The 17,060-nt window shown below is 40.9% G+C and overlaps 1 protein-coding gene across 1 annotated transcript; it reads left to right on the top strand.

The window, feature by feature from the left end:
• Positions 1 to 264: 264 nt before the first annotated feature.
• Positions 265 to 16,059, top strand: DDX24 (DEAD (Asp-Glu-Ala-Asp) box helicase 24). Its single transcript, XM_010003730.1, has 8 exons — positions 265 to 991; positions 5,575 to 5,952; positions 7,604 to 7,757; positions 8,147 to 8,662; positions 10,708 to 10,783; positions 11,354 to 11,542; positions 13,937 to 14,066; positions 15,824 to 16,059. The coding sequence occupies exons 1-8, from the start codon at positions 265 to 267 to the stop codon at positions 16,057 to 16,059; spliced, it is 2,406 nt and encodes an 801-aa protein (XP_010002032.1).
• Positions 16,060 to 17,060: the final 1,001 nt, after the last annotated feature.

Raw genomic sequence — 17,060 nt, 5'->3', positions numbered from 1 at the left:
GGTACCGGGGCGGCTGCGCGGGCGGGAGAGCCGCGCGGTTTGCGGGGGTTCGTGCCGGTGACTTTGGTTCTATCCCTGGAGCTGTTCTAGGAGTGAGGCCGTAGGCCGGGCCTGCTGTGGTTTATGTTTTAAGGTCATTAATTTTTTTCCCAAGATAAAGGAACTTTGCCGTGCCTTCCCGTGTGTTTGAAAGCCATTCATGTAGTCCTTATCTTTTTAATTTGATGTCCTGCTTTTCACCGCCCTGATTATTTTTAGGTAAAAATGAAGGCCAAAAAAGGAGGGAGATTCAAATCGTACTTTAAATTGAAACAAAAAGGCATTGAAGTAACAGGAAAATGGAAAACGGTGCCGATCGACCCCAATCTGTTTGCTGATGAGGAGTTTAAAGACATCGTATGCTTGGAGGAACTCACGGAGTACAGACTAGTAAGTTCTTCCAAAGTGGGTAAAGTAAGAGAGAAGAGAAAGTCTGCGAGTGTTTCAGAAGAAGGTGAGGAGGAGGAAGAGCCTGTTGCCCCTCCCAAAAAGAAAAAGAAAAAAAAAGAATTGAGAAGCAAAACAGGTAGAAGTGGTGACTCTAATGCAGCAGAAATTGATGTGCCGGTTGATGAAGAGGCAAAGTGTAAAAACATAATTGAAGTGGTAACCTGTGAAGAAGACCATGGACATGTGGCTGAGAGCACCTCGAGCACAAAAGATGCTCCAAAGAAAAAAAAGAAGAAGGTGGCTAAAAATAGTGCTTCACAAGTTCAAGAAGCTCTTCCATCAGTAACTACTTCTAAAAAAGTTAAAAACTGGACAACAGAAGTTTTATCTGCCTCAACTGATCACAAAGCTGATGTGTCTGCTTGGAAAGACCTTTTTGTACCTGAACCAGTGTTGCGGGCCTTGAGCTACCTGGGGTTTAGTGCTCCAACTCCTATTCAAGCCTTAGCTTTGCCTTCTGCCATCCGGGATAATATGGATGTTCTTGGGGCTGCAGAAACAGGTACACATCTGTTAAAGTGATTGTATATGTTTCTTGTCTCCCCTTTTTAAATGCAGCTTATTTTTACAAGTTTTTATATGTAGCAGAAGAGGCATTAGTATGTTGGAGAAGGGCATGTGTCTTCTGCATATCCAACATATTTCACAATGGATCATTAAAACTTTGTAAGTTACAAACACAGGACGTTCCATCTTTACAAAGTACAGTGTGCAAAGCTTGGAAATCTCAAATAGTTTTTGTGCTTTTGACAGAAATCTCTTTTTCTGGTGCTTCTCAATTTTTTTTCCTATTTTGAGAACTGCAGGGCGATACACTGCAAAGGCCAGAATTATTGAAGGGAGCAGAGCCATGTTCCAACAGTCTAACTTCGTGGGTGTCCCTGTGCCAAGGCAAAGCAGAGAGCTAGGTTTCTCTGAAGATGATTCAATGTTAGCATGGAGTGAAAATTCATGCTAGGCACAGCGTTAGCCATGGTGAATGTGGCCTAGGCATTTGTCATAGCAAAACAGGCTCACCTGGTGCCCTGTCTCTGGGCTTGGCCTGCACATTGACACCAGCCCTTCTCAGTGCTTGTGCTGGAAGTATTATATTGATCCATTAACCAGAGAGGTGCTGTCCAGCTTGGGATCAGCTCATGCTTTTGTCTTTGAGCTTTGCTAGCCTTTGTGAAATTTGTTATAGCTTCTTTTTTGAAATTTGTTGTAGCTTCCTTTTTTGACTTAAACAAAGCTGCAATGTCTCTGAGCATGACTTTCCCTCTACCTTTTTTGCTGCTCATCCCTGTGAGGTTTCATTCTCTTTTGCAGTGCAATATTTTTTCCCCCATAAAAAGCTGAAAACACGAAGCACAGCTGGCAGTTGTGTTGATTTAAAGGCTTCTTTTGCATTCTTTTCATCTGTTTGAGTTGCCTTATCTCACTGCTTGTTTTGTAAATCCATTTACTGCTCTCAAGCATGAAGGTATAGTGACTAATAAGATATGCAGTCATTTGCATTTTATTTTAATTAGAAGCTAGGCTAGTGCTATTAGCTTTAACAAGATTAGAAAGCCCTGCAGGGAGTGATTTTGAAAATGGAACTGAAAACGTAAATGGTGGTTTTGTGGTGCAAAAAATTGTCATTTTGGCAGTGCTGGAATTCAATCCCTCTAGCTGCGGAGTGGAAAGCATGGTGGCAGGTTATGTTGTTGCTGTTTAATTTTGCATAACCCTGAGGTAGTACCGCTACGTTTAGTTAATTTATTTTCTTCTTTCATGAAAGAAAGCCATGTTCTCTCCAGAGAGCCCAGTAGGTCATCATGTTCCTGTTGAAACTTCAGAGAAGATGTGGACAATTGTGTGTTAGGAACTGCTGCAGCTGGGAGAGGCTGTTTTTTTCTACATCCTAGACCTTCCCTTAGCATCGAGTCTGAGGGAGGAAGGTGACAGGTGAAACAACTATTAATCTTTCCTTTTTGGTAGCAGCATGGGGGAGAATGGCAAGATTTTGGTATGGCAGCAGTTCCCTGGAAGATCAGATGCAGACTGTTTAAAAGAACATTAGTTAGCTTGAGCTGTAGTATCTGGGAGTATGAAGATATCTGTTTCTTCTGGTTTTGCAGGCTTGACCATGGTATGTGATCTGTGTATTGTGAAAATAACATGCCCTGTGAGGTGAATATTTCTTTAATTTGAGTGAATCTAGTACCTACAGAATAGTCCTGATTATCACAGCCGTAATCTAGCTGGATGCAGTACTGTCATTTGCACCAGACAAATTGCATTACATTTAATTAAAGATCAGCAGTGTTCTTCACCTTAAAAACAAATGTTTTGGTAATACAGAATCTTACTGTGTATGTGCTTTATAAATGCAGAGTGTAAGTGCTCCAGCCTCAACACAATAGCCACAACAGGTGAAAGCAGGGACTGGGAGAGTGAATTACCCCCCACTGTAGGAGAGCAGGTTTGTGATCATCTAAAGATCCTGAAGGTGCATAAATCTAGGGGACCTGATGGTATTCACCCATGGAGTCCTGAAGGAGCTGGTGGATGCAATTGCTAAGCCTCTCTCCATCATGTTTGAGAGGTCATGGCAGTCTGGTGAGGTACCCGCTGATTGGAAAAAACGGAACATAGCCCCTATTTTTAAAAAGGGGGAAAAGAAAGACCCAGGGAACTACAGGCTGGTCAGTCTCACCTCTGTGTCTGGCAGGGTCATGGAGCAGATCCTCCTGGAAAATCTGCTAAGGCACATGGAAAATGAAGAGGTGATTGGTGACAGCCAATACGGCTTCACTAAGGGCAAATCATGCCTGGTCAACTTGGTGGCCTTCTATTACAAGGCTACAGAGATGGTGGCAGAGCAACTGACGTCATCTTAACTGGATTTTTGCAAGGCATTTGACATTGTCCCACATGACATCCTGGTCTCCAAACAAGGCATAGATTTGACAGATGGACCACTTGGTGGGTAAGAAATTGGCTGGATGGCTGCACCCAGAGAGTTGTGGTCAATGGCTCCATGTCCAAAAGGAGGCAGGTGACAAGTGGTGTCCCCCAGGGGTCAGTACTGGGACCAGTGCTGTTTAAGATCTTTGTTAAAGACGTGGACAGTGGGATCGAGTGTTTCCTCCACAAGTTTGGTGATGATATCAAGCTATGTGGTGTGGTTGACACATTAGAAGAAAGGGATGTCATCCAGAGGGACTTTGACAGGCTGGAGTGGTGACCCGGTGCCAGCCTCATGCAGTTCAACAAGGCCAAGTGCAAGGTCCTGCACCTGGGTCGGCACAACCCCAGATACAAATACAGGCTGGGAGCAGAATGACTAGAGAGCAGTCTTGAGGAGGACTTGGGGGTGGTAGCAGATGAGGAGCTTGACATGAACCGCCAGCATGTGCTCACAGCCCAGAGAGCCAGTTGTGTCCTGGGCTGCATCAAAAGAAGTGTGGCCAGCAGGGCCAAGGAGGTGATTCTGCCCCTCTGCTCTGCTCAGGCCCCACCTGGAGTACTGTGTACAGCTCTGGTGCCCTCAGCACAGGAAAGATATAGACCTGTTGGAGAGGGTCCAGAGATGCGCCGTGAAGATGGTCAAAGGGCTGGAGCAGCTCTGCTATGAAGACAGGCTGAGGGAGTTGGGACTGTTCAGCCTGGAGAAGAGAAGGCTCCGGGAAGATCTTATAGCGGCCCTCCAGTACTTGAAAGGGGCCTACAGGAAAGCTGGGGAGGGGCTTTTCATAAGAGAAGATAGTGATAGGACAAGGGGTAATGGTTTTAAACTGAGAGAGAGGAGGTTTAAGTTAGATATTAGGAAGAAATTCTTCACTCTGAGGGTGGTGAGGAACTGGAATGGGTTGCCCAGGGACGTTGTTGATGCCCTGTCCTTGGAAGTTTTAAGGCCAGGTTGGACGAGGTTTTGTGCAACCTGGTCTAGTGGTGAGGTTCCCTGCTCATGGCAGGGAGGTTGGAACTTGATGATCTTTCAGGTCTTTTCTAACCTTAATGATTCTATGATTCTATTAGGAGTTTTCTGCTTCCAAGTGCAGAAGCCATGGGACCTCCCAGACATGCAGAAAGGTAGAGAAGTGGATACAAGGAGTCTTTGTAGTAGTATTGGTCAGGATAATGGTACTGGGCTTGGTTATTTATTAGCCAATAAATAGCTGCCCTAAATAGGCAAAACTGTTGGTGAATTTGGCAAACCATTACAGGTTTGTTATATGGACAAATGGTGCTCAAGGGGTCAAGATGAGATTTCTGGAGGACTGTATCTCAGTTGTTGCCTGCTACAGAAATGGCATAATAGTGTCTTGTGCTCTGGATGCTGCTTTTGTGATCACTGAACTGGTACACATGAGAACCTTAACTGGTGTGGATGTGCTACCAGGCTTCTCCTGACATCTTTGTTAGTGACAATTCAGAAGGGAATATGTGGCAGGGATTTGACTTCTGGTTTGGTGCAGTGAATCTCTTAAAATTGAAGTCAGGGGAGCATTTTTGTATGTGACAACCCTCTTCCCTTGTATCCATTCCAGTTTGGAGTTTTACATCAGATTTATATGTTTTGATAATAAAAATGTGATCTGGTGATAGAGCAGGAAACTAGACAAAGGGAGTATTTCAAAATACTGTTTCTTAGAAAGCCATAAACACAGTACTGTAAATTAAAGATGGAAGTGAATCCTTCAGGTACATTCCAGTTTGTCCTTGGCCTCATTTACAATTCCTTTACTTGGAGAACATTGATCAGAATTGTCAATTAGGGCATGGTATTCTCCTTACGGGCATACAGATCTTTAAAAATATCTTGGCTGCAACTGCAGCTTTTAAAAACCGCTTTCTGAACAAATCTGCCTGACCTGCTAGAGATTGGAAAAATACCTTTTCCCAAGGAAGGATGCTGTTGGTGACCTCAAGGAGATGTATAAAGGGGACAAGAGAAAAGATGCTATTGCTGCATCTTACGATCTTCTAAAGACCAAAAGTTTGTGCCTGTTGAAACTGTATCCTTTAAGAACAGTGTGTGATTTGCAGTTGCTTTTCTCATATTTTCAAATAAATGACTTGTCAGTCTGTATTATTATTCTTGTTTATTTTTTCTAGGAAGCGGCAAAACGCTTGCATTTGCAATTCCAATGATTCACTCTGTGCTGCAGTGGCAAAAATCAAATAGCTGCACAACCAGAAATGACAGTGTTACTAAAGAATCTGATCAGCATCATGATGAAACAAGATGGGAAAATGAGGATGAAGCAGAAAAACTAACCCATCAGCAGGTTGAAGATAGTGGAGATGAAGATGATGCATCTTTCACAACGGGCTATGTGAAGGTGCTGGAAAATTTTGAATTTGATTCTGGTGACAAGACACATACTGTTGGCTCCCATAAAAAGAGACCTCTTTTAGGACTGGTCCTTACCCCCACAAGAGAATTAGCTGTACAAGTAAAACACCACATTGATGCAGTTGCAAAGTTTACAGGTATGTCAACCCTATAGGCCATATCCCAGATTACACTGGGTTTGGATCTTGGCATTGGTGTTGAGCCAGAACATGTGCCACATTTTCTAGGGTGGGTGTGACTTCTGAAGGGTTAGGGTTTGTAGTTACTAATATTTGAGTAATGCATTGAGATTCTTCAGTGAGATACGTGTGGAAGTAGAGAGTTAATGTGGGATATTTTAAAATATTTCTTCCTTCAAATAGCTATTGACTTATGCTTTAGCAGCACAGAATTGGTACTAGATACCCAGCCACAGCTAACTTTGTCTTGGTTTTGCATGAGGTAGGTAATTTACTTCTCAATTATATTAGGTATATATTTACATAATTCACAATTTCATTTTTTTTACATATATCAATCTATATATTGTTTTTTTTAAATGTATTTTTATATATGATTTTGCTCTGTCAAGAAATTATGGCCATAATTTTAAGGGCAGAAGGCATTGCTGGATTGTCTGACTTACCTCTTACAGCAGTCAAGCCACAGCATATCACTGCGTAACGTATTTAATGAAAACAGCTCCATCATGTGCCTTTCTCTTCTAAACCTAAGGTCAGCACGCTTGCTCAGTGAATGAATGAGAATGTGAGACTGTTCCAGATGGGGAAATCTGGGAAACAACTACCAGCTTCTCCAGTGGAAACAATAATTTATTTATTGAAGAGGATATGTAGTGCAGTAAACTGCTTTTAGGCACATCTTCCTTTGGTGTCTATATGTCCGGCTGCGCTCATCAGTTTAGAGCTGATTACAAGGCTAATTTTATCTCTTAGCCTGAAATAATAAATTTATATCATTACAGTTCTGATAGGAGCAGTGCTATTTGTGTGTATAAAAGCCTAAGGCCCAAGTGATACATAGTTGTTGCAGCAGGGGAGAAAATGTTTTGGTGTGGGCTGTTTTCATTGTTTTAAACTCACTTTGAAAAAAAAATCCCCACCTGGAAGCATGGGGTTCTACAAGTAGTAGGAAAGAAGATCTGTGGTAGCTTGGATACTGGAAAAGTCTTGCACAGTAGCACTGAGTTTGTCGTGGGCCAGTGTATTCTTTGAATAAGTAGGGTGAAATAAGCCATGTCTGGAGTTTGCTTCCAAAGCTAAACCCTTTTAGTACCTGAGCAGCTATCCTAGGGTCTCTTGTGCTACTATGCAGTCCAGAGAATCATTAATTGGTTGGGGCCATTCTTGTTAGGATTATTCCATAGCAAATGAGCAGTTACTTGCAAGACAAGCATTTCTCAGTCTTATTCTTGAAGGGGTCTGTTGGTTATTCATAACAGGAACATGCTGGTTCATGCAAATAAAATTGACAAACGAGATTCTGAAGTATTGGTAAACAAAGCTAACAGCTGTGGAGGACATACATGATTCTTTCTGCTGTTGTAAGACAGGTGCAGTAAAAGAAAAGCTACTTTATTTTTAGTGTCTTAACAATAGTGAGGATTTTTCTGGAAAATTGAGGGCATTGCTGTGTGTTCAGTGTTACTTAAACCTCCTGAAGTTTCTTAGCCAAAATGCTTGCTGAAATTTGTATTACAGACTCCTCAAAATACTTCTTTGAGTGGATGTTTGTGAAGACATTCACTGATAGATTAGTAAGATAAAAACTATTATTTTTATGTTCTAGGCATTAAGACTGCAATTCTAGTTGGAGGCATGGCTACACAGAAGCAAGAACGTGTCCTGAATCGAAAGCCAGAAATTGTAATTGCAACCCCAGGCCGTCTGTGGGAGTTAGTTAAAGAGAGACACCCACATCTTTCAAACCTTCGGCAGCTCAGGTAAAGGTGCTTTTTAGACTAAGTGCTGGATACTGAACTGGGCATCACTGCATACTGATAATGTTTACTAAGTAATTAATTAATTTAAACTATGTAAGATCACTTATTTCTTTGCCAGAGTGTTTACTGAAATGCACAGAGGTTATATTGATAGAGGGAAGTGTCACTTCAAGCCAGTAAAAAAAAAGCTTGTTTTTCCTTTAGAAATCTGTTTTTTTAAAACAGAAATATGAAAGTCTGCTGTAGCTAGCCCAGCATACCTGGTGTTCCTTTGGGTTTTATATGCAGAACTTCTCGTGTGTGTCTAGCAGAAATGATTCTTTTGAAGTGTATCAGATTTGTATTTATCTGCACAAGTGTATTTTTACTGTGTGTTTTCTATTTGACAGGTGCCTTGTAATTGATGAGGCAGATCGAATGGTTGAGAAAGGTCACTTCTTAGAGCTGTCTCAGCTGCTGGAAATCTTAAATGATTCACAGTATAATCCTCAACGACAGACATTTGTTTTTTCTGCCACTTTGACTTTAGTCCATCAGACTCCCTCAAGAGTTTTACAGAAAAAGAATGCTAAAAAGATGGACAAGAAGACCAAACTAGAATTACTAATGGAAAAAGTAGGAATAAAGGGGAAACCCAAAGTGATCGACTTAACGAGGAAAGAGGCTACTGTTGAGACTCTGACAGAAACCAGAATCCACTGTAACACAAATGAGAAGGACTATTATCTCTATTACTTTCTTCTCCAGTATCCAGGGAGAACCATGGTCTTTGCAAACAGCATAGACTGTGTAAAACGCCTCAGTTCTCTCCTGACAATCTTAAATTGTGATCCTCTTCCTTTGCATGCCAACATGCACCAAAAGCAAAGGTTGAAAAATCTGGAAAGGTTTGCTGAGCGAGAGAGGTGAGTTGATTTTCTATTTCCTAGTAGAGAAAAAAGAAATAATGTAAAATGAAGTGAAGAGAGGAAACAGTTCTGATAGAGTATGAGTGGTTGGGAGAGTTATCTGGGGATGCAAGCCCCCTTTTCATGAGCCGAGGTTATTGAGGCTTAAGAATGAGGTTTCACAGGATGGTTGAGGTGATGAACCAGAGTGAGTTCAGTAGAAGGCCACCAGGATGGTCAGGATGTGCTAGCTGCAAGGGGGAGAGATTGAGGGCACTAGGTTTGTACCACCTGGGAAACAGACTTTGTGGGGACCTAATAGCAGCCCTCAGATATCTTTAAAAGACAGTTATCAAGAAGACGGAGCCAGGCTTTTCACAGTGGTGCATGTTAGGAGGATGAGGGATAATGGGTACTCATTGAAACAAGAGGTTCAAGCTGGAAATAAGAAAGATCTTTTCCTCTGTGAGGACAGTCTTGTTGTGGAAGAGGCTGCCCATACTTGGAGGTTTTCAAGGCTGAATTGGATAAAGCTCTGAGCAACCCAGTCCAACCTTAAAGTTCATTCTATTTTGAGGCCCTGTTTTCAGCTATTTACTTTTATAACCATTATGCACACCTCACTGCCCCTGGCTCTGCAGCTTTTTTGGTCCTTCTGTAAGCTGTTTTATCTCACTAAGCCATTGGAAAACTAACCACTCTTTGCTGAGTTATGGTTTTGCAGGCTTAGTTAGATGAATCAGCTTTCTGAGGGTCAAGATATCCTAGAGCAAGGGGCAGTTGTATCTTTCACAAGCAGTAGGCAGGCAGGTTTACACAGGCAGGTCTGTCCTGCCGTTTTAAGAATTATTTCCTGCCATCTTTGGGATGGCCTTTGGGAAGAGGTTGGTGGCCTCAGTACTTCCATAATCCAGAAGCCTCACAGTTTAGACCTGCTGTGAAGTGCTGTGTACTGTCTGCATGGGAATTTGTACCTTGGGCAGCAACTCAGGCAGGGGGACCAGAGGTTGAATTGCCATGATAGATCTGCAGTATCCCTTGGCAAAATGTAGCACTGATAGTGTTGGCCTAGACCAGATGGGGCCTTTTCAGAGACTGCAGATTTTCAAGGCAAGAAGAAATTGGGAGATCATCAATCACAGCCTCCTGCAGATTGCAAGCTGTAGAATTTCTCCATTTATTTCTGCTTTAAACCTTGTAGAAATAGAGTGTGCAGCCAGATGCCTTAACAAGTTGCTGTTACCTACAAGTAACTCATAACAGTTTCTGTTTGTTGTTTGGGTTTTTTTTAATTAATTGTTCCATACCCTAGGGAGGTTATAATCTCTAGTAGAATTGATGTAAAAGAATTACTTTTTTGAGTTGTTCTTCATTTTTAGGAGTAAGAAGAAATAATAATTGTCAGAACAGAATCCCTCCCCTTCTTATATTTCTAGCTTTTAATATAATGAGAAAAATTTTTGAGAGCAAGTTGGTAGAAGGTATTTCAGACCCAAAAAGCTGTTAATTAAATCTATAATGTTAATAATGTGATTTATTTTTTTTTTCAACTGGTAAAATTTCAAAACCTCTTTGTCCTGCCAAAAACAAACTGTGTTGTTCATAGTATGATCATGTCAGGATAAAGATACTTTTAAACCCAGCCTGGGCATAGCACTGAGAAACATAACAAAGGGGGGTGTACACCCCTTCCAAGTGGTTGGATTAGGTCATTGAATAGCAATTTGTGCTAGTGTTTCTGTGAATCAGGAGAGACTAAAAGCATAGGAAAATGGGATACAGCAAGGTAGTGAATTTCTTTACTGGAAACAGAACAGACCTGCTGAAGGTAATGGTTGCATTTTTTTTTTTCTTTAAGAATTGCTGTCTGAAGGCTGCCTCTGATGTAATACTTGGTATCATTTTCTGTACTGGCAAACAAACGGGCTATTTTCAGCATATGATGTATTATAAATCTGTTACTGAAATTGTTGTGGTAGAATTCTAGGTCACTGTGTTTTATGTTCTTTGGCAGATGGTTTACTCTTCAATTTTATGTTCATTAAATGTTCTCACTTTCTCAGCTGTGTCCTCCTGACGACAGATGTTGCAGCTCGTGGTCTTGATATTCCCAACGTGCAGCATGTCATACACTACCAGGTTGAAAATTCTTAATGTTTTTGCTTTTACTGTTCTGGTTTTGAAATAAGCTTCTGCTGATCCAAACCACGTTTTATGAAGCTGTGATTCTCAGTCTTGTGTATAGTACAGTCTTGACAAGACTAAGTGAAGTGCTTTGTACTTAGGACCTCAGTGGTGCAGTGACTGACTGTGGAAGGTGGTACATGACTAATGTGCAATTATATATCAGAAATGATATAACAGATATGGTTTTTGTTTTTTGCTTAATTTTGATATGCAAATGTGTCTTGGCCTCAGGCTTATAACTCTTCTCTGGGGACACATCAATTTTTTCCCTGCTTTGCAAATGAAATTACAGAGGCTCAGCAGTTAGGAGAGACTTATAAAAGTTTACACAAGGAAAAATACTGAACCAGAGGTTGAAAAGTGTCTCCAAACATCATCTTTTACTTAACCTTCAGCTATGTTACATGCAATGTACTATGTGTATATAAAAATCAATATTCTCTGGCAACCTCTTGGTGAAAGCATAACAGGCTCCTCCTAGCTTTCCAATGCCAGCTTCATGGTTCTTCTGAATCTTTGCAGGTCCCTCGTACTTCTGAACTGTATGTACACAGAAGCGGCAGAACAGCCCGAGCAGCCAACGAAGGCCTCAGCCTATTACTGATTGGCCCTGATGACTTGATCAATTTTAGGAAAATTTATAAAACGTTGGAGAAGAGTGAAGAGCTGCCTTTTTTCCCAGTTGAAACCAAGTGCATGAATTCTATCAAGGTAAAGGGACAATGGTCTCTCTGCAGCCTGTGTAGTTGCTTGCTTACTTAATATTAGTGCATTGCCCATCACATTTGTTTCAGGTGAAATTTACTTTTCAGGACCTGGTTTTGAAAATTAAGTTAATCACACCATTTTTTTTTTAAGCAGTGTTTGTGATTTTTCCTCAATAACTGACCCAAGGAACGTATTAATATGTAAACATCACTTATATTTTGCTTGTATGTTGTTATGTAGGGCTTGTACTGACTAGAATCCCAAAAACAGCACAGGGAAGTGAACGTGTTTTGTGGTTGGAGAGCTGGAATGGCTTTGTTAAGTATGTTCTTGAGAGCCCCTTGTGTTAGGAACAGACTAGAGAACAGTAGCAGGTCCAGAGATACTCAGTCTTCTTCATCTGCCTCTTCTCAGTTGAAGTAGTGAGCTCTCCTGAAATTTCCTATACTGTAAGGCCACAGCTGCCACTGAACCCTGTCAAACCAGATACGTTTCTTTTTTCTAGGTTATTGCCCATTTTAAGGAGAATTCTGTCATTAACTAACTCACAAGATAGACAAGGTTTAAGATTTACAAAACTATTTTAGGAAGCATGTAGTCACCACAGATTTTCTGCATGTGAAATAAGAGGCCATTTCATGTCTTGGCATTGGGGGACATCAATGGTGTACAAGTGGGACATATTTAAATACTGCATTTGAAGGAATCCAACTGGGGTTGGAATGTCTAAATATTGCACAGGCACTAAGGACAGGAATAAAACGTGAGCAGTCAGATTATGCAACAGTTGTCTTTCTTAGGCTATTCTGGTTCATTCTTATCCAGTTGGCTTGGTCTGAGCCCAGGGTCCACCTCAGTGAATGGCAGTATCCTCACCCTGGAAATAAAGTCAGCAAGTTTCAAAGCCCAGGCTTGCTGTAAATAGGTATTTAGTCTGATTCTTTCAGCAGATAAAACTTTCTAAAAGAGGAAGAAAATCAAAGAAATGATTCCACAAGTCTTATTTTTCTCCTCTTGGTTGTAACACAGAGAGTTTGATTTTAAATTTTATTTCTCCTGACTCCCCTCCACCTGCCAAATGTTTTTGGTTCCTGAAAGAAGTGTGTTGTTTGTAGAGTGTTTCTTCAGAGGTCCCTTCTGTGTTTCTTGATTAGTAGTTCTTGGCTCTTACCATGCTCTGTCAATTTATGGGCAAATAAATATTGCTGCTTAATTTACTTAAATTTTCCTGTCACCATCTCATGATCTTGACTGCTATCAGTAGTAGCACTCCTCTCCCCAGAAAAGATTTCTTTGTAATTGTAATTACAGGACTCCAGCCTCCTCAGCCCTTCACATGGTCAGGTTTCATTTACACTTTGCCCTGGGCTTAATCTCAAAGTCATTGTATCTGGGACTAATAGTGCTGCTGGTTCTTTATGTCTTTCCGTTAGGCGTCCCCTTCCCTGGTTCTGCTTCATTCAAGTTCAGGAAAAGTCTGAAGGTATTTCTATCTTGAGAGGAATAGAATTGGTGAACCAGGGTAGAGGGCAGACAAGAAGAGGAGTTGAGTTTTTACAAAGGTGAAAAAAGCTATGTAAAGTTTCTTGAAATTATCTAAGGAGAAGCGACTGTTTTAGTAGTCAACTGCACTTTTAATTTCCTCTCTCTCTAAATTTTAATTAAACTGGCAGTTCTGGCTGGTTCTGTTACTGTGTAGCACCAGACTATTCCCTTGGGGTGGTCAGGGTGTCCTGCACACATTTGTTTTGTGCATCTGCAGGCTCACTCCAAACAGCAGAACTTGCTGCTGGGTTGATTATTATTTACTGGCAGTACAGATTTTCTTTCCATAATGAATTAGTTATTTAAGACAGCTTGGCCCAGCTGGAGGCTGCAGGTCAGGTTAGCATTGCTGGACATCATGTGCCACTTGTGTGCAACTGGCTAGCAGGACAGGACATTTTGTCCTGTGCCTAAACAAGATCAGGTGCATTTCTGAAAACACAAGTAGCTCCTTCCATATGGCCTGCAAGAGCTTGCGACTTCTGAATGGGATGAAGTTTGTGGCTGCCCCTTGTTGCTGAGATTAGTAACTGTAAGATCCAGCTGTACAAAGTAACCATGTAACTTGGAAATTATTGGTATCTCTATTATGATTTGTCCTTGATGTCTCTGAAGTGTTTGTAATGATTCATTTAAAGAAAGGGTTTAACATTCAGGCATGTTTAGTAGTGAAGATGTTTTAGAAGTCAGATTCTATCATGGAGCTGGAAAAGGAAAACACTTCAGCCAATTATGTCTTTATTATGTGGGATATGTGGTGGGACAGCAGTAGGGAATGGAAGTATCTCTGCATCTCAGTTGTTCTGCTAGTGTCCCACATTTAAAGCTGATCATAATGTACTTTTGTTGCAGGAGAGAATGAATTTGGCACGGCAGATTGAGAAGGCAGAATTTTTCAATAGTCGGGCAAAGCAACACAACTCCTGGCTCCAGCAAGCTGCAGAGGCTCTTGAGATGGATCTTGATGATGACATGTTGATGGGCAAGTAGAAATGCTTGTTTATGGATGTGCTCAGTTGGTCCCATAGCACTGGTATCCAGAAGAATCCCCACCATGTCAGTGGAACTCGTAACACCTGCAGGGCAGAAGGGGAAGGAAAGGAGTGTCATTATTTGGTGCATGGTGTTCCGTGTGTTTTCTGGGTGGTGTGATGCGTACAGCTGCAGCTTAGTGAGTGAAGTGAGACAATTCTGGCAAGTCACAAGTCCACATGTCATAGGACAAGAACTAGTTAGTTTCTGGTAAACCTTTCAGGATAATCTATCAGTCCAGTATGTCCTGCTTGAGTAGTGTACCCTGTGCGTCAAAGAAAAAGCTGTTTCTCCACTTGAGCTTCTCTCTCCCACCTCCCTGTAGTCAGGCAGCAGGACAGGAGTCTCACAGTTCTGAGTGGCAACACCCAGGAAAATTAGCAAACCAAAAATTATATGAGCCTGATGCAGGTTACATTGTGTGGGCTAAAGGGCCAATACTTATATTCAAATTGCTGAGATTTTGGTGGTGTGTTAGAAGTAAAAAATTATATTTTAAAAATTAAATGTTCTGCAAGCTGTGCCTAAAGGAGCGTGTAGTGCTGTGTAAGTACAGGTGCTTATTAGTTCAGTGCCATGGAGTTTTGCACTCCTTACATGCACTGTAAAATGCCACTTTGTGTTCATATTTTAGGAGCTGAAGGCATGTTTCCGTAACAGTTTTTTAAAGGCATGCTGAGTAGGGTTGCTGCCTGGGTCACTTCAGCTTAAGCTGTCTCTTACCTGTTAGGTGCTAAGTATACAATTATCTTAATTTTGAAGCATATTCAGATTAATTTTTTTCTTTCCTTTATTCATGGCTGGACTAGCTTGTTTTCAGCCACTTCAGAAGCAAACATTGTCTCTGTCCAAACTGTTCAGGAGTGCTCTCATATAATTAGCACTCTACTGTCTTGTTTTGATATAATCTGAGTATGCTGTGCTTTGAAATGAGTTTCAAAACAACACATCCAGTCCAAGTAAGTTGTGGCTCTCAAGTGAAGCACTTTGTAACTGCCCTCCAGAATCTTGCCAGGTTCATGCTTTGAAATGCATGCAGTCTCCAATTGTTCCATAGCGTGATGGAGACCAATTCAAATCTCAGTCATTCCTCCCATAAATGAAATGCCTCTTACAGTGTTACAAAGGATTTAGTAATGTCCTTTCAATTTACATTTCAGCAACTCTGATTTCATTTATTCTCTCCATTTCAGGCCTCTGGCCCTATTAACTGTCTCCAGTCTCTTCCATGCCATTCCTTCTCCTATGTAATTAAACTGGACCACCTCGTTTTTTATGTCTAAGGAGGAAAGGACTTTCTGTTTTACAGGTGCTAAAATAAGGCATGCATAAAGTAATTAAATACTTGGAAGAAGCTTCTGCTTGAGCGAGAAGCCCTGGGTTAATTCCTTATATTGTGGGCCCTCTTTCCTTATGTTCCCAAGTCTGTTCTGGGTTGAGAGCCAGCTGATGGATTTAGCAGGACAATACCTGAACTCTAGTGACTCAGTAGTCAGAATTCATCTTGATCTTGTTATTTTGTGGACAGCCTGGGTGATCTGAAAGTGTTACATATGACTGAAAGACTGTATGGGAGCTGAGTGACCTTGTCAGAGAGAGAAAGATGAGATTAGCATCTGCCCCTAGCACTACAAAAGCCAGATGAAAGAGGCCAATGCAAATTATTTTCTTGTTGTAACATTCTGTATCTTTGATTTCTGTCCCAAGGAAAAAAATCTAGTGAGGAAGAAGAAATCCAGAAGCAAAAGATGCTGAAGGGGATGAAAAAACAACTGAAACATATGTTGTCCCAGCCACTGTTTAAAGTCTTTATGAAAACCAAGTACCCAACACAGTCTGGAAAACTACTCCTGCCTCAGACATCAGTGGAAAGTTCACAGTCTGCTCTGGGTACCGTGTCCAAACAACAAGCAAAGAGGAAGAAATCAATAAAATTAAATTAGATAACTGAGCAAGATCACTCAGTGTAAGGGAAACAAGGACAACCCTTATGGAAGAACTCAGCTAGAAAACACGTAGTGTCAGAGACTGTTGCCTGTATCTTAGTTGTGCAGGCACAAAGCAAAATGTTGATTTAAAGGACTCTGTTAGCATGCAGTTACTGTTGGATCTTGTTTTCTTACGTTCTTATTTTTTCATACTGCATATTAATAGAAGTTAATCAGTTTTGAAATAGTTCTGTTTATTGCTCCTTTTTGTGAGATGGATAAAAGTTACTGGGTAAAATTCATGGTGGGCTTACTCCAATGACAAAACTTGATTTGAATGTTAATGCCCTTAAAGGACAGGGGAGGGTAGGCTGTGTACAATCTGAGAGGGTGGCAACGGGAGATATAGCTTTTACTGTAGCCAGTTCACTGAGAAAGCTGGCAAATGCAGGTAGTGTAAACAGCAAGTCTACAGTGGAAATCTCTGGTTATGGAAATCTCTCTCACTTTTCTTTTTCCTCTGATACATTTTTCTGTTCTCTATCAGGTCTAATTCTCTTAGACGTGTGTTAATATGTTTTAGAATGTGCAAAAAAAGTCTAGATGGCATGGGCCAGGACTGACCTTGGGAGATGTGTATATTTTTGAGCAGTAAGTGTTGTTGCTCCATGTTTTATTAATTCATATTTGGAGCTAGGTCTGTGTTGGAAAACATTTTAGAACAATGGCCTTTGCTTTAATGGAAAAGATTATGTGAAATGCCATTTCTAAGGAGTGCTTCCTGAAATTATGCTTTTAAATAATTTTGACCTGGGAAAATAATTTCTAAAACTATTTTTTAAAATATGTCAGAAAAATGTATTTTGAATTTTTGTTAAATTATATCTGCTATAAAACCCAAAACCTGTGTCTGTTTTCCTTCATCTGAGATTCCTAAATTGTTCATAGCCCTTTTTGTTTAGCAGGCAAGGCAAAAGGAAAAACATCCAAAAGGTAGGACACAGCTCTGGGATCTG

This window comes from Chaetura pelagica, unplaced genomic scaffold (assembly GCF_000747805.2).
Source record: "Chaetura pelagica isolate M959 unplaced genomic scaffold, ChaPel_1.0 scaffold48, whole genome shotgun sequence".
Taxonomy (NCBI): Eukaryota; Metazoa; Chordata; class Aves; order Apodiformes; family Apodidae; genus Chaetura; species Chaetura pelagica.
Note: the sequence above shows the minus strand (reverse complement) of the source record. Positions and strands in the feature narration are given on the sequence as shown.